Source organism: Meriones unguiculatus, chromosome 6 (assembly GCF_030254825.1).
Source record: "Meriones unguiculatus strain TT.TT164.6M chromosome 6, Bangor_MerUng_6.1, whole genome shotgun sequence".
NCBI lineage: Eukaryota > Metazoa > Chordata > Mammalia > Rodentia > Muridae > Meriones > Meriones unguiculatus.
In genome coordinates, this window is record NC_083354.1 from 2,937,900 (window position 1) to 2,962,625 (window position 24,726).

Here is a 24,726-nt window from a genome sequence, read left to right on the forward strand (position 1 = left end):
CAGTGGACTTGGGGAGGGGCATGCTCGAAGAAGGGGAAGGGAGGGTGTTACCGGGAGGGAAAGAGGGAGGGGCTTATGGGGGATACAAAGTGAATAAACTGTAATTAATAAAAAAAATTGCTAGGATACATTTTTTAATTATATTCAGAAAATCTGAAGAACATAAAGAGCTATTTTCCCTATCCTGGTCCGCTCCTTAAGCTCAGTTATGTCATGCTTTCCAGAGCCAATCATTATAACAGTCCGATATGTATGTACATAAAACATGTATTTTCTATCTGTATACAGTAATTTCTAAGAATTCTCACAGGTATTTGAATTTTTAATGAAAAACAAAACAAATCAAAGCAGTGGTACAAGATTAGCTATTCAATAAGAGCTCCATGTAGCAATGAGTATTGTTTCTTGTTGGTACAAATGTAGGATGGATTCTATTCTTTAATAACTAGAATTCTGCTGTATAGCTACTAAGGACGGTGCTACAAGAAAATCATCATTGCACATACATTTGTTACTTCTTTAGAAGAGGACTTTCTAACTTAATACAGAATTAGAATATGTATATTTTTTAACTCAGATAACTATCACCGTACATAAAAGGTGAATGAATTTATCTCGTCTAGTGGACATTACTGTAGCCCACAGGTCCTCTTGACCAGTACACTCATTCACAGCTGCTGACAGTGGATGCTCATGGCTTACAGTCGCCCCTTCTGCAGAGACTTGTCCCTGCACAGCAGGCTTTGCCTTGCCCCAGAAGTCCCACTACAGTTAGTGCTTTGCTCCATCTCTTATGTGTACTGGAAGCACATAATTTACCTTCCATCCTGTTATCCACATAGACATTTTCATTGTTCATCTCATGCTGCATTCTCTTTCTATTCTTTGCTTCTCATTGCTCACATTGTTTGACCCCTCACTTATATCTGGGAGCTCCAAATACTTCAGACTCATTCTAGCATTGCCATTTATATACTAGATATTTTTTTTTTCCTAATCACTTAAAAAAAAAAACCTTTATATGGTTGCTCTCCCAAATGCTGCATAAAATAAAAATAAAATTTAAGGGCGTAGCTTACTTTTATATTATGTATGTAATTATGTTTTTTTTTTTTTGTTGTTGTTGTTCTATTCTGTGGCTTTTTGTAGTGGTCATATACTATATACACAGAGTAGCAATATTCTCCACTGTGAACTTCTCTTCTCATACTTTAGCTCTGGATTTTAAACTCAGACAGTTTGGTGATTGAACCCCTGAGAAGATCCGGATGCGTGAGGAAGTTCCCACTGTTGGAAGATACATCGGAAACTGACTCCAGCTCTGCCTGTAATGCCATTAAAGTCCTCTACCAGCCCTGCATCAAAAGCAGGAATGAAGAGTAAGTTGTGCTTTTGTTTTTTTCCATTCCACATTGCATCTCAGCTGTGGTCACCATGTGGGCACAAAGAAATGAGTGAGGTAAATCCTTCTTCAAGCTGCTAGGAGTCACATTGCTAAATATTACGACTTGTAAGTAGATCAAGTTATTACAGAAAATTCCTACCAATATGCAGAGAACTTGCTTTTCCTGGAAATAATTAGCCTTTTTATTATAATCTCAGCTGTCTGTGCATATGGCTATGGTGCTAAGTCAGGCTTCAACAACTGTTGGAACTGCCTAAAGTTCTTTGCAGGCTTTTAGGATACAGTTGTGAGTGAACAATCCTTGCCTTCGAGTTTGCCTTTGTAACATGTGGAAGCAGACTAGAAACAAAACAAAAACATTAAAAGAGTTCTATGACTTCAGTGTGGTCACTGTACATCTGAGCCTACCAGCTCACTTATGGCTAAGTTTTGTCCCCAGTTTTATTTATTTGTTTGTTTATTACAATCTATTCACTTTGTTGACCCCGTTTTAAAGATTGAGTTCTAGGATATTGTAGTTAAAGGTGGAAGCAAGTGAGATAAATGGTACCTTGGAGGTTGCAGTTCTTAAAGCTCGGAGGTTCTTTAGTTAGGGTGGTGGTAAAGGAACACTTGGAGGAAGTGGAGCAGTAGGGTATCTCTGATGAATAACAAACAGTCTGCAAATCGGGAGAGGTCAGGAGACATCAAGTCTTCTAGTTGGACAATTGGAAGTTTATATTTGTTCTCTGTTCTCTGCTGAGTTTGATCAACTGTGTAGTAGGAACAGAAAGATCCCAGCTTTCCCCCCCCCCCTGGGTATTCAATAATACAGTTTTAAAAATGAGTGTTATTTTTCTAAATTATGCAAGCAGCACAAATCATAAAAGATTTCAGTAAACTGAAAAGTTGAATACATATAAACTGTGAAAGCCATGTTCCTCTCCATGAGTTGTGTACTCGATCCCTGTTTGAATTCATTTTGCAAGGACATAATTTGGATGATATGTGTGTATATGTATATATATATATATATATATATATCTTTCACACTTAACATGAATAAACCCCTTTCATTGGGGAGTCTTCCATGTTGGTGCATGACATTGTATGAAATACATAAACGGTTATTATTTTCATCATAAGATATTTGCTTTTTGCTGTTATAATTACTGTAGAACTCTATACTGTTACAGGGTTGTTTTCTGATTATGTGGACTTTGCTTTAAGAAGAAGGGATTAAAGAGGCACAATTGCTGACTCAAGATGTATGCACTTTAACACTTTCCGATGGATAGTTTCAAATTGTTTTGTAGAATGGCACTGCAAACTTATATTCTGACCTGGAGTTTTCTGCCTTGCCCATTTCCCTAGCTTTATCAGGACTGCCATTTAGATCCTTGCCCACGTGATGCCATCTAACCAATAAGGGTTCAGTTACTCGTCCTTATATTTTATTTAGGCATGTTCAAGAATGTTCTTTTTTTTTTTTTAATGCCTCGAGACTTTGGTGAACTTTTGAGCTGCTCATGTTTTGTTTGGTTTTCTGTTGATGTGTGCCTGTGCCATTATACATTTAGATTTATACAGTCATTTATTAAAATCCCTTTATTTGTATTTTTTACTTATTTTAAACGTAGGCTTGAGAAAGATGTTTTAAATCTCATGAAATACTATTGTGGAAGTCACTTTTTGTTGTTGTTTTACATTTTATGATTTGAAAGTCTGTCACTAAGTGCGTGTTTGTGGGGTGGCCATTTATTTTCCCGGTTGCATACTTCATCAACAGGAGAGTTGCTGGTTTTTTCTCCATTGATGATAGTTTTGTTTCTAGTTGCTTTCATGTCACTACAGCTATGTTTACTTTAAAAACTTATCAACCTATTATTGTTTAATGACATGTCTTTATTTTCACCTGTCCTCTCTCATTTTATCTTAGTGTGTATTTCATTCATTTATACTTTGTGTGTGGCATGTGGCTGCGTGTTTCAAAGCTTCAGTGAGTGCATGCATCTGTTTCTAGTTTATGTTTCTGTTTGTTTTCAGTGTGCATGAGTGTGTGAATGACTGTGGGCTCATTTGCTGCCGTGTCCTGGAGGTCAGAGGGCAGCATTTTGGGAAGTACTTTTTCTCTTCTTTTTCTGAGGCAAGCTCTCTCTTATTTATGTTGCTGTGCTGGGGAGTTACTGGGTGCTTCTCTTGTCTCCACCTCCCGTCTCACCAGAGTGCTGGGATTACAGATACGTGCACTGCATCCATTCGTTTTCACATGAGTTCTGGGACCAAACTCAGGTCCTCAGGTTTGGCAGGCAAGCACTTTACCGCCGAGCTATCTTCTCAGCCCAGCTCTCCCTGTTTCAGTGGTGGATTTCACTATACTTTTTGTTGTGGTTATTCACATATTTGGACATAATCCACTACCTTTTAGTTAGTTGCTTTCTGTGTCATCACTGTCTTCTGATTATTTGAAAGTAAAAAGCATCGATCTCAAGATGGTTTTCATGGTTACCTTTAAATTTTTAATGCACATATTTAAGCTAATTTCCTTTTACTGCCACTGTCTTGACGTAACTACGATTCATGTTCTTAAGTGAAACAGGGATCCTCATGGCTCTCCTTGTTTCCTCCTCGCTATTCCTTGGCTGTGTTGGAAACTGCCGTAAATCTGATTATAATGACCACATTTCTTTACCTGTCCAGCCAAAGTCTTCCCCCTTAGCTTGCCTCCTACTCTTATGCATTAGATCCATTAATATGTGTGTGTGTTTTTACAGAAATTAGAATGTTTTGCCATGTTTTATGTAAATATTATTATACTCTTATATTTTTGCAACTTGCTTTTTTGTTTACTATTCCATGCTTTTTACTTAATAAGGTATATCCTTTTGCTTGCTTTTTTCTTAATTTTTAATTTTTTTATTTACGTGTTTGCATGTAGGCGTACGTATGTGTGTCCCTGTGCCCGAGGAGGCCAGAAGAGGGGGTTAGGTTCACTGGAAATGAGGCTAAAGGTAGTTATGAGCAGCCCTGTGCATATTGGAAACAGAATCTAGGTCTACAGCAAGAACAGCCGGTGGGGTTACTAACCACTGAGCCATCCCTCCAGCCCCTGGTGTTCTGTTTTTGTTTTTAGAGACAGGATACATACAGGCTGACACCAAGGCTAGCCTGGAACTCACGGTGTAGTCCAGATTGTCCTTCAGCTCTTGATGATCCCCCTGCCTGAGCCTCTGAGAGGATTAGGAATGTAGGTATTCCTATAAATCAATGGCTTGATAAATTATACTTTCTAGTCATTCTTCCAGATTTGTACTTTAGTCAGTTCTTTAATACCCGAAACTATCGTGCACCTATTCTGTCTCTAAAAAAAAAAAAAAAAAATATGAATCTTTTACAAAATTGTGTGTGTGTTTGTTGTGTTTGTGTGTGTGTATCACATGTGTGTGTATATGTTTGTATATGTGCATGTGTGTGTGTGTGCGTGTGTGTACATGCATGTGAGTGGAGATAAGAAACCTGTAGAAATCAGTTCTCTCCATCCATGTGTCCTGGATTGAACTCTGGTCCTCAGGCTTAGCAGCAAGTCCCCTTACTCACTTGGAAATCTCACCAACCCTGAAAATTCATTAGGATATTCTCTTTGGTTGTCTAAGGTTTCATACCATTGTATGAGAATGGGAACTTGTACACAAAACTTTGTCGTGCTGTACCTCATCTTACGGATATGATAACCTCTTAATCTCTGAGACTGATGATTATCCTTAAACCTTCCTGCTTTCTCTATTTAATTTTGCTTTTCATGTTAGCTCTGTGTGTGTGTGTGTGTGTGTGTGTGTGTGCGCGCGTGCACTTCTTTTTCATAACTTTTCTCTTCCCAAATGTTCAAGGGTTAGGTTAAAATCCTGTGCTAGGACGGGTCGTGGGTAGCGAGGCCTGCCTCTGTCCTGCCACCTTTGTTTGGGAGAGAGCTCAAAGCATGTCTTGATACAGTGACATGAGCTCTTCCTGTATTTAGTGATTACAGTTCTTCTACTGGTGACTGTAGGTTCTTCATACCATAGCCTGCCTTTGTGGGCGAGAGAAAGAAAAGTAAGAAGGTCAGGCCAGTAAAGATGCAAGAGGCACCATTTAGCTTATTCTTGGTGTTTGTTTTGTTTGTTTTGTTTTATTTGGACAGGGTCTCCTAAAGCTAATGCTGACTTGGAACTCACATGCTTGCCTTTACCTCCTGAATGCTGAGGTATAGAATGCGCCAATATGCATACTATTACTTTACAGTATTACATACATCATCGCATGCACCACCACACCCAACTCGGTTTTCCTTTCATAGCTTTTGAATATTAAACTCATTTAGATATATTGATAAATTGCATGTGCATTATACGAAGGATCTTACTCTTTCTGGTGGAATATTACAAGAATTTAGTAAGATCGCACTGTTATCTTACTCATTCTTTGTTTTGACTCTTTGTATGTATGTATGTATGTATGTATGTATGTATGTATGTGAGAGTGTGCCATGGCACATGTGTAGAACTCAGAGGATAATCTTGGCTTCTACTCTCACAACAGTACCCCTTATTTTGAGGCAGGTGGTTATTTTGCCACTGCATATGCCATGCTAGCTGGCTGGTAAGCTTCTGGGACTCTCTCTACCCCTTCTCTCATCTCCCAGTTGGAGCATTGAGATCATAGGTGCACACTACCATGTCCAGTGTTTTCTGGATTTGGGGATCCGAACTCAGGTCTTCTCACTGAGCAGGAGGACTTTACTGACAAAGCCACTCTGAAGTCCAACTTCACTCATTCTTAACAAATATTTGCAGCATGGAAATTCACTGACTATACTCAGTTGTGTTTTGTTGTGTTTGATTAGAAAAGAAAATAAAAACTGCTTTTAGATATTTTGGATGAGAGTTCATGTCTAATAAACAACTTTGATTTAGTACTTCTCTGTTATATAAAATGATTTTTACTGTGCCCTTCTTTCCCTCTTTGGACTCTGTATTCCTAAAGGCAGACAGGAATCTTGTAAGTTGGTTAGCATACTCTGAGTGAATTACTTTTTTTTTTTTTGTCTTTTAAGGACATTAGTGTCTTCCTTTAGGGGCATAACTGAGCAAACTAGACTCTGGCATATCCATGACACATGGGGTGGTACATTAACTATTTTAGTCCCAGTTGCTAGAGGTTTTTTTCTAGTGAAAGTGTGGATGGCCAGATGGTAGTCTAAAAGAGGAAAACAGCAAATGTAACTATGGTTTTATTTCCTTGAGCACTCACAAAAAGGGGAAAAAAACTGGCTTGTAATATTTTTAGAATGTTCGTTCTTTCTAGCAACATCGCTCATCATTTTGAATAATTTTTTTTCATGCCTTCCCTCCTTGCTCCAACCAGCATTTTCATATATGGGTGAGCACCAAATTTTTGTTGTTGTTGTTGTTGTTAATTTTTTTTTTTTTGTTCCTACTGGCCCATGTTTTATACTGGCAGAATAATTTGTATTTCATGCTTTCTGTTCTTTAGTTTGTATACTAGAGCTTATGTCCAAAGTTAAAAAGTTAGTGCATGAGGTCTAACTTCTGTAGTTTGATTCTACCATTTTGTCAAACCACCCTTGGCTTCAGATCCACTAGACAGGGAGTAATTTTGCCTGTAGTTTGGCTATGTCTGGAGACAGGTTTGGTTGTTACAACTTGAAGGATTACAGCATCTAGTAAATTATTAAGGATTTCTCTTAAACATCCTGTGATATTGAGAAGAGCAGCTTATAACAAAGGATTTTCTGGCCCTAAATCTTAATAAGCCAAAGATGAGAACCTGCTTGGAAATGTCTCTTGAAAGCAGGCTTCTTCTACCTTTTTTGTGGATGGCTCACAGTTTTCTTGAAATTGTATTTGGATCAGCAAATAAAATCAATTCTACTATGACATGCACCAAAATCCTTGTAATATCATAGGCTAACTTTGTTAAAGAGAGTAAACGGTGAAATATAACCAAATTTTTAGTTATGCTTTTCCTTTTTCTGTAAGGGAAATGGTCCTTTTAGTAACATGCCCAGAACCGTGATTACAGGGTCCTTTGGTTGTTCTGCTTTTGAGAACAACCTATACTATTTCTATACTATTTCTCTGAGCAGTCCTAGTGGTTTACAGATCCACCAAAATTACACAATCAAGTGTTTCAACTTCTTTCTAGCTAGCTAACCCCTGCTGCTCGGCTTTTTTTTTTTGTTTGTTTTGTTTTGTTTTTTGTCTGTTGCTTTTCTTTGTTTCTCTCCTTTAGGTTTAGCTATTTTTCTGTTTTTATTTGAGTGTAGGTATGCTTTTAAAAGGAGTTACTTTGATACTAGGTAATCTAAAGGATACTATAGACAGCGTTTGCTACTTTTTGGGTTCTTTACTCTCTTCTACCTTTCTCTACCCCTTTTCTACCCTTCCAACCCCACAACACGAGGTAGAAGAGAAAGGATAGCAAGGAAGGGAGCATGGTTATTGGTTATCAGTAGACTACTTCCTGCTAATGAGGGGGCATGAGTTCTTTGGGGCAAGTTTCTCCCCCCCCCCACCTCCTGTCAAGATATTCAATTACGTCTTCTTGCCCCCTTGCACATGACCACTTGGACAAACCACAGCTACAGCACCCAGGAACCACCATTAGTAGCAGCAGCAGCCCCAGCAGGAGCAGAAGTAGGGGGTGGAGCAGGAGTAGAGGGTGGAGCAGGAGTAGCAGCAACTGCTGCCCCTCTCAGGGCTCTAGCATTTATATACCCTCTCAAGAGTTCCCAGCATTACAAATGTCACACACTTGCAGAAACTATCTGCAGCTGGCAAATCATGCCCCAGCTAGAGCACGAGGCAAATCATAATCAGCAGCTGTGGACAGTCTGAAGCAGCCCCATGTCTCACATCTGGGATTAAAACAAAAACACATTCCCATAACATTCCTGTGTTTCATAAAGAAATCAGAAAATCTCGCTACAGGATATGAGAAGAGATCTCATTACAGTTTTCATGAACATTATCTAATGATTACTGATTGTCTAAGTCTCACTGCTGCTGCTGTGATAAAACCATGACCCAAAGCAAGCTGGGGAAGAAATGATTTATTTCATCTTACAGGTAATAATCCCTCATCTAGGGAAGCTGAAGACAGGACTCTAGAGCCAGGTACTGAGGCAGAGACCGTGGAGGAACACTGCTTACTGGCTTGCTCCCCATAGCTTGCTCGGCCTGCTTTCTTACACAACTGAAGATCAGGGTTGGTACCACACACCATGAGCTGATCCCTCCCACATCGATCATACGCTCCTCTCCGTCCCCCCTTAGACTTGCCCACAGGCCAATCTAGTTGGAACATATTTGCAACTGAGGTTCCACTTTCCTAGGTGATTGGTTTGTGTCGAATGGACAAAACCTAGCCAGCATAGTGACACAGAACATCAGGTCATGTGCTCTGGTCATTTGTGTTCCCTCTTCAGAGATGCACCTGTTCAATCCCCTCTCCTAGTTTTTCACTGGGTTGTTGGGTGGTCTGGTTATTAGTCTATTCTCAGGTGTCTAACTTACGGGTTTTTTTTTTTTCTCCCGTTCTTTAGCATCCTATTCACTCTGTTGATTGTGTCTTTTGATGAACAGAAATGTTTAAATTTGGCCAAGTCCAGTTCATCTGTTTTACCTTCATGTTGATGTGTATGATGGTAGTGTCCTGTGAGCAAAGTCACACTCATATGTGTTTGTTGTTCCTTCTGTGCGCTGAGATGTCGAAGACCAGTGTTGCCTCAAATACTGTGGAAATGTGCTGGTTGGTTTGGGCTCAGTTTAAAGGAATGTACTCTTTCGACTGATAAGAATGCTAACACAAACAATGTTAATTTGTGACAATTTTACATCCACCAGAATACTCAAAAGACCTTTTATTCAATAATTGTGTAACCCCATAAGCCATCTAGTGTTAGCTGCTTTGAGTGCTGCGTGAGTATGATGCTGTAGATGATCGGGGTCCTATAGAGAGTTACAGCAAACCATCTGCAGGAAGTGTCGACTTCCACTTGCATGTAGAAACTGTAAGGTCATTGCTAGTATAATCCAGGAGACATTGACCTTGTAGAGCAGAGCGAGCTCAAACTTGAGGCGTGAACACCCACCTCTGTATTTCACATAGGAGGAAACTGGCGACCAGAAATAAGTTCAGCTTGTCACTGACAGCCATGATTACGGCTCCAAAACGAGCACTTCTCCCTCGCACTACGTCTTCTTCACCATGAAACTTTAGGAGATGTGAAAGTGGGCTATAAATGTATATTTTACTTGAGAAAAGCTCCTCTGGAAACTTAGAAGGTTGGTGTCAGCCCTCCTTGCTCCCCCAAAGGTGCCGTTTGTTGTCTTCTATCCGGCACATCTTTGTATATTCTAAGGTGTTACACTAGTAGCAGAAACTTCTGGGTTAAATGGTCGTATTTGATGTTTTAGACCAGTGCTTAATGGTAACCAACACAGCTTTTTATCTATTTTATTTTATTTTTTAAGTCTGGTGTCTTCACTTCCTAGAGCAGGAAATCATTGAATGGAAAGTAATCTAACAGTTCTGTGAAGTGGTCCGGTGCTTATTAAAAAATATGAAAGCTTCTTTAGAATTGCTTCCACACATTTGTCGGCTATTTGTGTATTTTCACCCGAACTTTCTCACAGAGAGGGAATTATTTAACTGTTAAACACATTCCTCACATATTTTATTTGTGATTGGGAAAATCCCTCTTTAGACTGTGGCAGTACAACAGCTTGTTTCACTTGGAATTCCTACATGACTTGTGACTATTTTGAAATCACTAAGAAACAGACCAGAAGTAAGACCATGGCGTATAATAGAGGTGGGCATTGCCTCCAGAGGTTCTCACTTTTGTGTTTTGTTTTATCTTGTGTTTTCGAGACAGGGTTTCTCTGTATAGCTCTGGCTGTCCTGGATCTCCATCTGTAGACCAGGTTGGCCTTGAACTGGTGGCGATCTGCCTGCCTCTGCCTCCCAAGTGTTGGGATTAAAGGTTCTTGCTTTCTTAAGAAAGGTACCTTGTGGGAAAAGTAGAGTCATGACCTCTGCATGCAAGGAGGGAAGGGCAGTGTATGTGAGACTGTTCCTTTCCTGCTTCCTGCCCACCCACTGGGGACGAATTCAGAGCAGAGTGTTGGGTTTATTGGGATTAAAGTTTTGTTGTCACATTGCGTTGCTGAGTATCCTGTTTACTAATGAATGCTATGATCTGGAAAGGGATTGTTGCTCCTAATCACTTCCTGAAACTTAGCTGGGGCTTAGGAGAAAGCTTTTAATTAGATGTCTGCAGTTTCCCAATTATTATTTTTGAAAACACCCCAGATTGTTGATGGGAAGTGATCTCTTTTGAAAATATACTAAATTACAGTCCTTTAATGGAGTATTAGCAGATATCCAAGTGTATGCTTCCACTCAAAATTTGTCTCCGTTTTCTGTGGGTTTTAGAAATCCTGTTTGGTAAAGAAACGAGTTGGCCAAATATGTTGTGATGGCTGTGAAGGAAAGGATATAGAATCCATAGGGCCTGTGACTTTGGCTCTGTTGTGAAAAACACATGGAATGTTCCTAGCTGGTGATGACTTCCTCTTGGACATTAGGGTCAAAAATCTGAACTGTGGCTTCTGCTTTCCATAGTGTGTGGGGATTTTATTTTCATCCATAACACTGTGAGAGTCCTCCAAGTGCAGGTACCTCTGTTGAAACCTCAAGAAGTTAGACAATTGGTTGTTGGTGTTCCCCTTAGTAATCCTGTACATTAATAGTGTAATGTTTCCTCTGTACGCAAGCACCCCTTTTAGGGACCATGGTGGCACTCCAGGCCCAAAGTCTTCCTTTCTGTGTATCATTGCCTCTGAGGGACATGCCTTGTAGCTCTGTATGTAGTTCCAGGCAGAAACTGACCGGTTGGAGAAATAGTGTCTTCCCAGCTACAAACCAGTCAGTCATCTCTTAATTCTCCAGGCAACTTTCTGGAGGAATAATGCCAAAGTCATAGGAACACACTCACCTCATCTCCATTTCTGCCCATTTATGTAATTAACCACATGAATAGGTTTTTTGGTCTCCTGACAGCTGAAAATACGCATGTTAATGCATGCCCCAAAAATGAATATGGAAATAGTTCATGTTTTCTGTTTTTTTTTTTTTGTCAATTTAAAGACTGTAGGCCATATGTAGGCCATAATATTCTCTCTCTCTCTCTCTCTCTCTCTCTCTCTCTCTCTCTCTCTCTCTTTTTCTCTCTCTCTCTCTCTCTCTGTGTATGTGTGTGTGTGGGTGGGTGTGTAGACTAGTAGATGCTGTCAGGTGTCTTCCCAATTACCTTCTACCTTGCTTTTTTTGAGAGACGGTCTCTTACTGACCTTGGAGCTCACCAGTTGGCTAGCTGCCTGGACAGCAAGACCCAGGTATCTATCGATCTCTCCCCGACTGTCTCACTTCCAGTTCTGGGATTGCAAACGTGTTACGCCTCATCTGGCTATGCACACGGGTGTTGGGAACCTGAGCTCAGGTCCTCAGGCTGATGCAGCAGGCACTTGACCAAATCTCTCTAGCCAACTACACTACAATATTCTTTTGTAGTTTATTTTTCCAGACAGCATTATGTCTTGTCAATATATGTAATTTTATTTTTTTTAACTCATGTATTATAATCCATAATGTAGATAATTTGCGATTTATGTATTTTGTTTAAATTTTTTCTTAGATATTAATTGTTCTGCAGTGAAACCTCTTTTCACGCCTCTGAAGGTCTTCCTGTAAAGGGAATGGAAGGGCTAGAGAGCTGGCTCAAAGGTTAAGAGCACTGTTTGCTCTTCTAGAGGACTAAGTTCGGTGCCCAGTGCCCAGATGGTGGCTCACAACCATCTATGACTCTAGTTTCAGGGGACTTGATGCCGTCTCCTGGCCTCCATGGGTACCAGGCATGCACAGGGTGCACAGAAGTCTATACAGGCAAAAAAATCATCCACATAAAATAATAAAGTCGATAGAAAGAAGTAGAGAGGCTACCCTTGGAGGATATTGATGTAATGAAGTTTAAGGAAGTAATCTTTTTATGGGAAGCACTTTAGAGTTATAGAAGAGTCACTACGGCAGTACAGATTGTTCTGTGAACCCTTCACCTAACTTCAGTTCCCCTTATATTCTCATCTTCTGTTATCGTGACACCTTCGTCAATACCAGTGCAGTAGTATTGGCATGTTATGATTCACAGATTCCACACAGTACTTGAATTTCACCGAGTCTTCTCTAGTGAGGTATTATATCATAAGGACTCGTGCATTTTGTTGTATGTCATCTACTCTTTTTTATTATAACCTGATGTTCTCCTGTTAATCTTATTCTTCCTCGCTTGTTTTTGTTGCTCAAATTGCTCCACCTTTGGTCATTGATTTAGGCTGGCTCATGTGTCCTCTTGCTGTGTCTCATACTTGTAAATATAAAACACATCCTTATTGCTGATATCACAATATACTGCAGAGTCTTAGAATTAGCCATTGAAGAAGCCCAGGTACTATTGATGGGAGATTGGAAGTAGTGATAGTTTGATGGTAAATTGTCGTGTTCTTCTCGGGGCTGCTCTCTTTGACACATTCATCCCCTCGCCTGTTCCAGTGAGTCACATTTGCAAGCTTGCTAATTATAGCCAATCTAATAGAATTGCATTTTGTAGAGTGATTCTTTTTCTGAGCATCTTGGATTATGTTTATTATACTTTTGAGTTTCTTCTGTGAATAACTTGTTTATATTCCTTTGCTTAGTTATGCTGGTGTCTGTGTATGTAAGACAGAAAGTATTATATATTACATATCTATGTTATATATAATATATTGTATATTATATCTGGTTGTGAATATTATATAAATTCTTATAGCTCATAGGTATCAACCCCTTATATTATTGGGAATATTAACTGTTTATACCTTGCAAATCACTTTTAAGCTTTTTGATATTTTTCGACATGCAAAAAAATATTTTTATTTAAAGTTTTAAATTTTTGTCTTACCACAAGTAAAATTGGAATCAAAAGCTTTTACCTTTTGTCCTGTTTAAGATCTTCACAGTAGTCTATCCTTTCCATTTACTGAATGAACTGAATCAGAAACCAGTGGACACGTAGTAAGCAAAATCACTGTTCTCAGTCCTTAGAATTCAGTACTATGCCCATTTCTTCTGGAGGCCTTCCTCTGCATTCTGGTTTTCCTCTGTCTTCTGATCCCTCTCTTTTTTTCTTTTTAAATCTTTCATTTTCATGCCATTTCCACTTTTTCCTAAAGCCTAGGAATGCTCTCCCTGGCATCTTTGCTAGCTTCTGTTCTTCTGATAGAAACCCTAATTCCTGGACTTGGGAGATGGCACAGTTATGAAATTGCCTGCTGTGGAAGCATGAAGATGAGTTCAGATCCCCAGAAGCTACCCGGTTAAAAGGTAGGGTGCAGTGGTGCATGCCTATAACCCCAGTGCTGAGGGACTGAGTTAGAATCAGGCGGATTTGCGAAGCTCATTGGCCACCCAGTGTAAACCAAGTCAAAGAGCCTTGGTTCAGTCACAGACCGTGTATCAAAAAATAAAAGGTTGGAGAGTGATAGAGAAAAGACACCACCCAACATGAGCCTTTGCCCGCCACACATAGACACTTACTTGCATGTGCACATGTATCTACATGCACACATGTACACACCCACACTCACAGTTACGTATGAACAGACACACACACATGCTGAGTAAAACCATTTGAGGTCACATTGTCGCTCTTCCTTTGACTTGAGTTCTTTGCTTGTATTCCCATCACGTTGTCTCTGCTACAGATCCCCCTTACTTCTCAGATTCTGAGTCCCCAAAGTAGAGGAAGCGCAGCAACACTCCTGGTGACATATGTTTCTTTTTCCTTGTATCTCTAGCAATGGCTTCTTGAATTCCCTTCTGTGCCTGGACTCCAAATCTACAGTTAACCTTCATCTGTTTGGTTTTGCATCCTGTCTATTGTACCTGCATAGTTTTTTCACGCCTGCTTTTTCTCTTCACAGTTCCATTGCCCCTATCATGTATTTGACACTCTTAAAGCCATATATATATATACATATACATATATATATACATATATATGTGTGTGTATGTATTTAAATTCATTTATTTGTTTATGTATGTATGTAGCGTGTATATAGGTATGCACATGTCATGGTGCATGTTTGGAGGATGGAGGGTGGTTTGAGGGAGCTGATTCTTTCCTTCCACCAGGTAGGTCTTGGGGATTGAACTCAGACAGTGAAGCTTGACAGCAAGTGCCTTTGCTCACTGAGCTCTCTGGTTGGCCCTAAGTATTTATATTTAAAATTCCCATATGCTGATAGTGTAAAAAAATGGGCTTCATGATGACATTTTTGTACTTCATTATGTTCTACGTGTTATTGATTTGTGTCCATCCCTCAAGCCTGTTGGAACTCTCATCCAGGCTATATCTGCAATACCTTCCCCACAAATTTATGCCAACGCTCTTCCCCTTTGTCCACCTCAAGTCTTTTTGTTTCTGAATAAGCCTTTGAAGTCCTCTGAGGCTATTTCTCCTGTACCTTTCTTAGGCTATCTCCTCCCATTAGAATGGAATAGTGCAGCTTCTGAGCCTCTCTGTACTGTTCATATGTTGGTTTAGTCTGTAGTTACTCATGTGACTATTTTCCTTTTCAAGCAGCACCTGTAATAATTTTGTGATCTTTCTATAAGGGATTCACATGGAAGTTGGTGCTTTGGGTTGTGGGTGCTCTAACATGGGTAAGGTCTTCATTAGCCAACCTATAAAAATGTTTACGGTGGTCCATGCCTAACAAACTTTCCTTTATACCTTTGCCAATTATATAAAAGTAGCCCAGGCTGGCCTCGAACTCGTGATCCTCCTGCCTCTGCCTCCTTCAGCAAATCCTACCAGTGCGCGTCACTGCAACCGGCCAATTATATAAAAGTAAATAAGTAGAAAATTATTTTAGATCATGTGGGGTCTTCTATTTTTAATTTGTTTCTTTGGCATCTGTGATTTACCTATTTTTGTTTTCCTTCTACCCACATAAAATAATGCTATCCTTGCTGGCAAAGTGACTTAACCTTGCTAATTTTATGGCAGCGATTGTTTCTAGATCAATAAGGACAAAGGGCAATTGGGAAGCAAAGCTGACAGCTTATTATATAGTAGGCTGGCAAGTTACTTTTGAAAGGTTTTCTGACATAGTGGAATTTTCTTAATAGAAATGTCTCTGGGTTCAAATAACTTTTCTATAGACACGCTAGATTTCCAGGCATTTTTAATTTTTTTAACATTTATTTTTACTTATGTATGTAAATATCTGTGTATGGGTATATTCATATGAATGGAGGTGCTTGCAGAGGCCAGAAGAGGGCATCACATCCCCTTGAGCTGAAGTTGCAGATTCTTGTGAAATACCCAGCATGAGTACTGGAACCTGAGTTTGGCTCCTGGGCAAGAATGGTATGTGCTCAAACACTGAGCCATCTTTGCAGCTCCCCCCAACCTTTCTTTCTATGTAAGTCTTTTAAAGACAAATATTGTGGTTTTAATTGCCTAATAGTAATTTTCATAGATCATGTGTTTAATATGCATGAGATTTGTGCTGAGCTTTTAAATAAATTAAATTATTGAATTTTCCTAGCCTCTCAGTGGGAAAACTGCTATGTAGAACTTAATGTTACTGCCCATTGAGGCAGCTGAACTATGGTAGACTTAAGAATTAGAACAGGTCTATTGAAAATCCTTGATTCCGTCAACCACATATTCTTTATATTTGTTTGGTTTAGTGTTTGTTTGTTTGTTTGTTTTGGCATGACCTTGCTGTGTCGCTTAGGCTGGCTTCAAACTCCTGATTTTCATGCCTCAGCTTCTCAGGTGCGGGTTGCGTGAGGCTAGGTTAGGGCCACCATGCCCCTATGTCCAGCCCCATATCTGTTCTTTATTGGTCATTTACAGACTGTTCTGAAATCAGTGACTGGGAAGCAAAATAGTGGTGGAAATGAGTGTATATTCACAGCGGCTTTTGCTCTCTACTTGCTGATACCGTCAGCACACCTGTTCATCCACCTATTACAGCTAGCTGCCTAATGAAACCTAGTGTTGGCTATTGGCTTTCAGCCTCATTTCAGCATCCCTTTCCCTCCGCTACCTACCTGTTAGTCACAAACAGCAGTCTAATTGGCCACTCTCAAGCCTGTCTTAGCTTATCAAAATGGTACTTATCATATCCGTGGTCCTATGAACAACTTGAAACCATCTTGACATTACTCTTTTCCCCACTTGCCTCACCTACTGGCCTTCTTTGTAAATGCTTGTTTTTTGTTGTTGTTTGTTTGTTTTTTCCAAACTTTGTTGAATTTTTCTTTCCTTTTTCTTGATTTGCTTTCTCTGGACTTGTTTTAATAACTACTTATATACCTACCTCACCCCTTTCCAATCATTTCTTAGTCTCTGCATAACCCTTGGGCTTGTCTTAATTTACCACATACCTTTAGTGTCTTTGATAAAACTATTTTAAAACTACTGTAATAATACAAAATTTCAGTGATGGTGGCGGGGCAGGGGGTGGGGGAGTCTGTGTGTTATTTTTAAATGCATTTATTTTTAAATGTTTCTAGCAAAAATTCGTGACCAAACTGCTCTTCAGATGGTTATACATATATTTAAATTACAAGTTCATTTTACATCCAGTTCAGCAGGTATGTTCTAATAGAGTACAATAAAACTAGAACACTGCTGTCCTAAATGGAAAACATTGCCACCGGGCTTCGTACTGTCAGTGCAGACATTGGCTTCTTAAGTTTAATGATGCTATCTGTATGGAGATGGTGGCACTTTGGAGCATAAGACAGTTGTTAGATGATTGTCTGGCCTGTGTTTGGAGGCAGTGGGTAAGGTATTTGTTATTGAGCTGACCTGAAGCATGTGGGGCACTGAGAAATTGTAGAAGACTGTAGTATTTTACAGTTGTGGGGAGTGTGATGGAGAGAGACTGAAACGTGGCCCCTGATTTTCCATATGTGTAAAGTTATCCTTGGGCAAGTGACAGCCTCTAGCCTAGGCTTTAATTTATTCCCTTTGGAGACAGATTTATAGTGTTAAGTAATTAACCGCTAATTCCATGATTGGGGGATACTTAGAAGCATTTTGAAGAGTTTTATCCCACGTTCTTTATTTTGTTTGATTTGACTGTAGGCTGAAGGTTTGGTTTTCTCTTGGTGTGAGTAGTTAATGAGGGAAGTGCTTAGCCTCAGATTCAGCTCGATAGGAAATCTACCTGAAGTCCCTGTGTGCAGTTCGCTGGGTGGGGGTTTGGAAGATAAAAATACAATTAAGACAGCATTATTTCTGGAGTCTATTATCTAATCTTGGAAACTGATACATATCATATGCCATGATAGACAAGTGAGGGGCCTTCTCATTCATTTTAATTAAGAAAAGCTTTACAGAGATAGCAGCGCTTGATGAGAGATTTGTGGGGTGAGAGATTATTGAAGCAAAAAGCTGACGGGTAGGCAGCTTTGCAAAGAGAAAATGATGGAGGAATTTTTGTGCGTATCCCAAAATGTATTTCAGATGATGTTAATAATTCTGTGTGCGTGAGAAAAGACAAAAATGATGTTATAACCAAAAAAACACGAAGTGAAATTGTCTTTGCAAAATGTTGTTTAATGTGAAGTTGTTGATTCATATTATTTTGCTTTTGCTATGCAATAAATTGTGCATTTGTTGACTTTTTGTATAGGTCTGCCTATTGTTTCATGTGTCTTAATATTATGAAATTCAATGTGGGTTGGGATGAGGGATGTGTAGTGTATAGGGCTTAGGAACCTTGTGTGATTGTGGAGTTACTTTTCACACACATACACGCTTCCTTTCCTACTAGACACAGCGCAAGGGTTCTGGGTTCGTTTGTTTATTCATGCATTTAACTCATTCACAGTCTGTTGGGTACGCTCAGGCGGATACATCTATTCACGTGTTGCTCTCGTAGATCTTGAAGTCTGTCAAAGGGACTGATCTATCTAGAGTTACACAAACCATTGTCTACCCGGTGACTATATGCAAAAGAACCCAGTTATGGTTCTTGATGAGGGAATACAGACAAAAGCAGTCTCTGCAGTGGCTTCTAACACGGAGTGTGAAGCAGCATTGCAGCTCAGCTTTTTGTGTTGAACTCTACCTCGTGTGCCGGGTTGTGGCTAGAAAACAAATGGTCCTGTGTGAAACTGCAGCTACTGACTCCACTTTCCAAGTGCACACACATGGTTGGGTGGCATGTCCTAGAGGAGAAGAAAGGATAGAGTGGACACTGTCCATCCCAAACCTCTCCTCTGCCTCTAGCTCACAGTTCAGTTTGAAAATTCAGTTTCTCTACTTCCTCTTCTCTTTCCTAAAGAACACTTACTTAGGTCTTTGCAAGAATGGACTGATTTAGCTCCCACCTCTTTACCTCTTTATGCCTTATGGGCTTGGGCTGTATTATAAATTCTCTGCATGTTTATACACAGGGCATTTGAAACAAAGGAAAATATTACATTGACTTACAGCTGTTTCTTTTCTGCTGGTGTATTATATACTGTATGTGACACTGGTCAGTGCTAATGTGACTTGTACCTCTTACTCTCTGCAACTATATTGATTGTTCCTGACTCTTCTGCCTCCTGAGGCTGTCTGTATACCTGGCAGGATGGTAGATATGCAGATCCACAATGAAAAGCCGTAAGGGAAAATGCTAGGAGTTAAGAATTCAGCAAATGCTATGGGAAGAACAGGTTTGTTTGTTTGTTTGTTTGTTTGTTTGTTTTTCTTTCCTTAGCCCATTTGGAAGGCAGATTTTTAACTAGTTCAGGATTGTTATCCTGACTTTGTTCTTTTAAAATTTTTAAAGATAGTCCCTCTTTCAGTAAAACTTATCCATTTTCCATCATTTTATACATGGTCTTTCTTAGCCAAAATTTGTGAGAGAAGGATCTTAAGTGGAGAGGAATTGCTCAGGACTCATTACCCATTCTTCATTTTATAGTTTAATTCATTTTTAGAAGTTAACTAGCCAAAGGTTCTATTTAGATGCTTCCAAAAGTCACTTGCTGTCTGATTCGCAGAACTGTCTTAGAGCACCACTCGATTTCCCCCTAACTTTGTGTATTAACGTGTTAGCTCTCGGTCCTTTTGAAATGAGCATGGTACTGGCATTAATGGGGAGACTCCAGACAAGGTAGGAATAATTTGTGGGCCAGCCAGGTGGCTCAGATGGTGAAGATGCCTGCCACCACGACTGACCCCTGAGTGTCACCCCCAGGACCCACATAATAGAAGGAAAGAATGGTGTCCCACACGCTGTCCTCTGACTGCCGTGATGCACTGTGGCCATATGAGCACACACATACACATCACACACAAATAAATAATATATATGTTTTGTTTTTTGAGACAGGGTCTCACTATGTAACTTTGTAGACAAGGCTGGCCTTGAACTCACAAAGATCCTCCTGCTTCTGCCTCCCTAGTACTGGGATTAAAGGTGTGTGCCACCATGCCTGGCTAAATATAATTAAAAACGTTTTTTTAAAATCATAATCATCTTGGTGTCATTCAATTCCTTGGAGGTGTGGGATAGTTTAAAAATGTGTTCACATGTTCTCTGACGTTGCTCCCTTGAAGAGATGGAGCTTAATTCCTTTTGCTCTTGAGTGTGAATGGAGTTAGCTACTTTTCACACACAGAACAAAGCCAGGTGACAGTGACTTCTGAGCACAGTCAGCTATAAAGTCACAGTGGGTCCCTTGCATTGTGTCATGGATTGCTTTCTCGGTGGGTGTCCGCTTGACATCATGAAGGCAGTGCAGCCACAGAGGGCCCAGTGAGGAACAGTTTCCCACTGATGGCTATGTGAGCGCACCATCTTGGAAGTAGACCTATTAGCCACATAGAGCCTCTAGATGCCTTGAGCCTCTGAAGACATCATGACTGCAATCTAAGGAGAGATTTAAAAGCAGACTCACCCGGCTAAGTTTCCAAATTCTTGCCCTACAGCAACTGTCAGCTGTTTTCAGTGTTCAGCCAGCTTCAGGGTACTTGCAATGTAGTAATAGGTAATGAATTCAAAAGATGTGGTAGAGACTTGAAGTCCTTTGACACACTGCCCTCATCTTTAGAAAATGTCAGGGTGCCAGTGAACCTTTTAAAATTGGATAGAAAATGATGCGTATGTGTACGTTTTTTCTTGGCAACTATTCACAGCTCCACCAGTTTGGAAAAGAAGTCCTTAATCTCCAAAGGGCTACAATTTCTACAGTGTATTTTATTCAGAAGACATGGTGCATTAGAGTTCACTGGAGGGAGACAGCTCTTCTGTGTAACTGACACACATGTATTGGTGAAAAGCGGAATTGACTTGGGCTTTGTAAAAAGAGGAAAAAAATTTACATAGATAATTAGGACAATATGTGCTTGATTGGATCAGAGTGGGCAAACTACAGGCAGCTGGGCAAATCCAGGACCTCCCTCTACCTTTGTAGTTTTCCTGAGGCACAGGCATGCCATCTACACACACACACACACACACACACACACACACACACACACACACACACATCACCTGACTGCATTGCTCTCCAACAGTGGACTTGAGTATTTTTGACATATATCCCACAAAGAATAAAATATTAAGCCTGACTCTTTATGGAAAAGTTTGGTAACCTTTACTTCTAAATATTGAGGTGAGGCTTACATGCTTGTGGCATAACATGAGTAGCTAAATTCAGCTTTCTAGCTGATGAGTGAATTGTGCTTCATGCCATGTCACTGTGTCTTAGCTCAATAATACGTGAGCATTCATTCCTCATGCTCCATGGGACTAATCACCCTGGTCTGAGGAAATGGCTAAGATAGCCTCCCAGAGAGATGAGGTCTGTGGAACTGAGGGCAGGGGTTAATGATGGTGGAACCAGAGGTGAACACCCTGGAGCCTTGAACTGTCAGCTGTGGCTGTTCAACCATACAGTGTGTAAGTAGAAGAGAGTTGCTGCATTTTGTTGCAAGAAAGAAATTCTTTCTTCCTCTGTAGTTATCTGGACTAGATATTTTATATTTATGCCTGAAGAATCTTGTAAAGCTTGTCTATAAACAATGTCTATAAATGATGCCTACATAAGATGCTCGAGGGCTGGATTCTAGGCTATTTTCCTTTCTAATTTCATTTTGTATAATATTAAAAACCTCCTGTTTCTGACAGTTTTAGAGTGATCCTTGCAGGCAAATGAGGAAGTCACTTGGTGCTGAGCTTAGTTTTTGGTTCTAAAGGTCTCATTGTTGTCATAAAGAAAGAAAAATCTCTTGATTTGCATTTCTCTAATGACTAAGGACATTGAGCATTTTTTAAGTGTTTCTCTGCCATTTGATATTCCTCTGTTGAGAATTCTCTGTTTAGCTCTGTACCCTATTTTTTAATTGGATTACTTGATTTATTGCCATTTAACTTCTTGAGTTCTTTATATATTATGGAGATTAGCCCTTGTCAGATATAGGGTTGGTGAAGATCCTTTCCTAGTCTGTAGGCTATTGTTTTGTTCTGACGACAGTGTCCTTTGCTTTACAGAAGCTTTTCAGTTTCATGAGGTCCCATTAATTGTTTTCTGATCTTAGAGCCTGTGCTGTTGGTGTTCTGTTCAGGAGGTTATCTCCTGTGCCAATGGGTTCAAGGCTTTTCCCCACTTTTTCTTCTAACAGGTTTAGTGTGTCTAGTTTTATGTTAAGGTCGTTGATCCCACTCCTAGGCATATATCCAAAATATGCTCAAGTATTCAACAAGATCATTTGCTTAACCATGTTTGTGGCAACTTTATTTGTAATAGCCAGAATCTGGAAACAACCCAGATGTCCCTCAACTGAGGAATGGATACAGAAATTGTGGTACATTTACACAGTGGAATACTACTCAGCAATTAAAAACAAGGAAATCATGAAATTTGCAGGCAAACGATGGGAACTAGAAAAGATCATCCTGAGTGAGGTATCCAGAAGCAGAAAGACACACAGGGTATATACTCACTCATAAGTGGTTATTAGACATATAGTATAGGATAAACATACTAAAATCTGGGCACCTAAAGAAGCTTAGCTATAAGGAGGACCCTGGGTAAGATGCTCAATCCTCATTCAGAAAGGCAAATGGGATAGACATTGGAAGAGGGAGAAGACAGGGAACAGGACAGAAGCCTACCACAGAGGGCTTATGAAAGATTCTACCCAGCAGGGTATTGAAGCAGATGCTGAAACTTATAGCCAAACTTTGGGTAGAGTTCAGGAAATCTTATGAAAGAAGGGGGAGACAGAAAGACCTGGAGGGAACAGGAGCTCTACAAGGAGAGCAACAGAACCAAAAAATTTGGGCACAGGGATCTTTTCTGAGACTGATACTCCAACCAAGGACCATTCATGGAGATAATCTAGAACCCCTGCACAGATGTAGCCTGTGGCAGCTCAGTGTCCAAGTGGGTTTTCTAGTAAGGAGAACAGGGGCTGTCTCTGACATAAACTCAGTGGCTGGCTCCTTGATCACCTTCCCCTGAGGTGGGGGCAGCCTAACTAGGCCAGGAAGGAAGACAATGCAGCCAGTCCTGATGAGACTTGATAATCTAGGGTCAGATGGAAGGGGAGGAGGACCTCCCCTATCAGTGGATTGGGGGGGGCATGGGAGGAGAAGAGGGAGGGAGGATGGGATTGGGAGGGGATGAGGAAGGGGGCTACCGCTGGGATACAAAGTGAAAAAATTGTAATAAATAAAAAGAAAGAAAATCTATCTCCATCATTTGATTTACCTCAGCCTGATGCTGGGGTGAAAGCACCTAGCTGACCTTCCTACTTCCAGAAGGAAAAAGCCCTTTCTCCTTTTCCACAATGTCTTAAATACCTTTCAGCTCAGTGAACCTCCTTTCTATTTACTTATGTTCACTCCCTGTTGGCTGGTTGCTTGCTCCACCTCTTGACCTAGGATTGACTTTATTTAGCTCTTGGAGTAAAGGTGTGTGCTAGTGCTGAGCCACACCACAAGTACTTGTCTACAGTAAACAGAAAGCTCTGGGATCAGAGGCTGAACCTTACCACAATTAGATTTTTCCAGTTCACTATCTAGAGAGTTCACAGTATGACAAAATATCCTGCAACATCTAATTTCATTTTTTGTTTTTCAGTAAATCGGGTAATGCTAATAGGGCCCTGGATTTTGAGTTCTAATGTACAAATCACTAAGATACTTCTCAAATTTTAATAACATGTAGCAATAGTCTAGGAAAGAAAAGTCATGTCAGTTTTTGTTTGTTTGTTTGTTTGTTTGTTTTACTAGGGGAATTCCCATGTATTTCTATTGACTTTGCATCAGACCCAAGGTCCTATAAAGAGCTCATGTGAACCCTTACTAATGTCCTCAGCAGACAGGAGCAATGATTAATATTTGTTCTCTATTTATATATCCTTGTTCAAGTTCTGTCTCAGGCAGGCTTAATGCACATGCTTTTAATCCCAGCACTTGGGAGTCAGAGGTAGACAGATCTCTATGAGTTTAAAGCCATCATGGTCTACATAGTGAGTTACAGGACAGCCAGGGCTACATAGTGAGACCCTGTTTCAAAACAAAACAACAGCAATGACAATGATGACAACAACAACAATAACAGAATTCTGTCTTTATGGATGGTTGTATTAGTAAAAGCACATTAATTTTCTTCCACTTTGTACTTTACTGAGTAAGGGTTTGATCTCTCAGAGGGCTTTGGCTAGTTTCTGAGCTTTCTAAGTTTGTATACTTTACTTCTGTTACACTGTTTTGAATTTACAGGAATATTAGAAAATAATGTAACCAGCATGTTTTCTTACTTCCCAACTTTCAACAAAGGCTGTCCTGTTTCATTTGTTCCTCCACACATAGATAGACATAAAATTTAAAAGTTAAGCATCATCACAGTTGGATTTACTCTGAATTCATTACCTTCTTTTCCCCAGAAAAAACCAAAACAACGATTGTACTTGAGATGTGTTCGTTATTACCATGTGTGCTTTCATAAATAAGAGGATACCCTGTTGACGTGAACTTTTCCTAAACAAGAACACGTGCAATTTCACTAAACAAATACTTTTAATATATGTATTTTAATATATGTGTTTTTAATGCTGTGTAAATTATAGCATCTACTTTTTATATTTTATAATTTTTATTATTATTTTTTATTATTTTTATATTTAATTTTCTCAACTTATTATTTATTTTAAAGCA

At 39.7% G+C, this 24,726-nt stretch overlaps 1 protein-coding gene across 5 annotated transcripts in view; it reads left to right on the forward strand.

Moving 5' to 3' along the window:
• The window catches only part of Ube3d (ubiquitin protein ligase E3D), a 136,699-nt gene that overhangs the window by 33,375 nt on the left and 78,598 nt on the right, over window positions 1–24,726 (forward strand). For all 5 annotated transcript variants that reach the window (XM_060384669.1, XM_021639676.2, XM_060384668.1 and 2 more), the window contains one exon: window positions 1,216–1,379. In XM_060384669.1, the coding sequence (XP_060240652.1) occupies window positions 1,216–1,379 (164 nt within the window). The remainder of the gene's footprint in view (window positions 1–1,215; window positions 1,380–24,726) is intronic.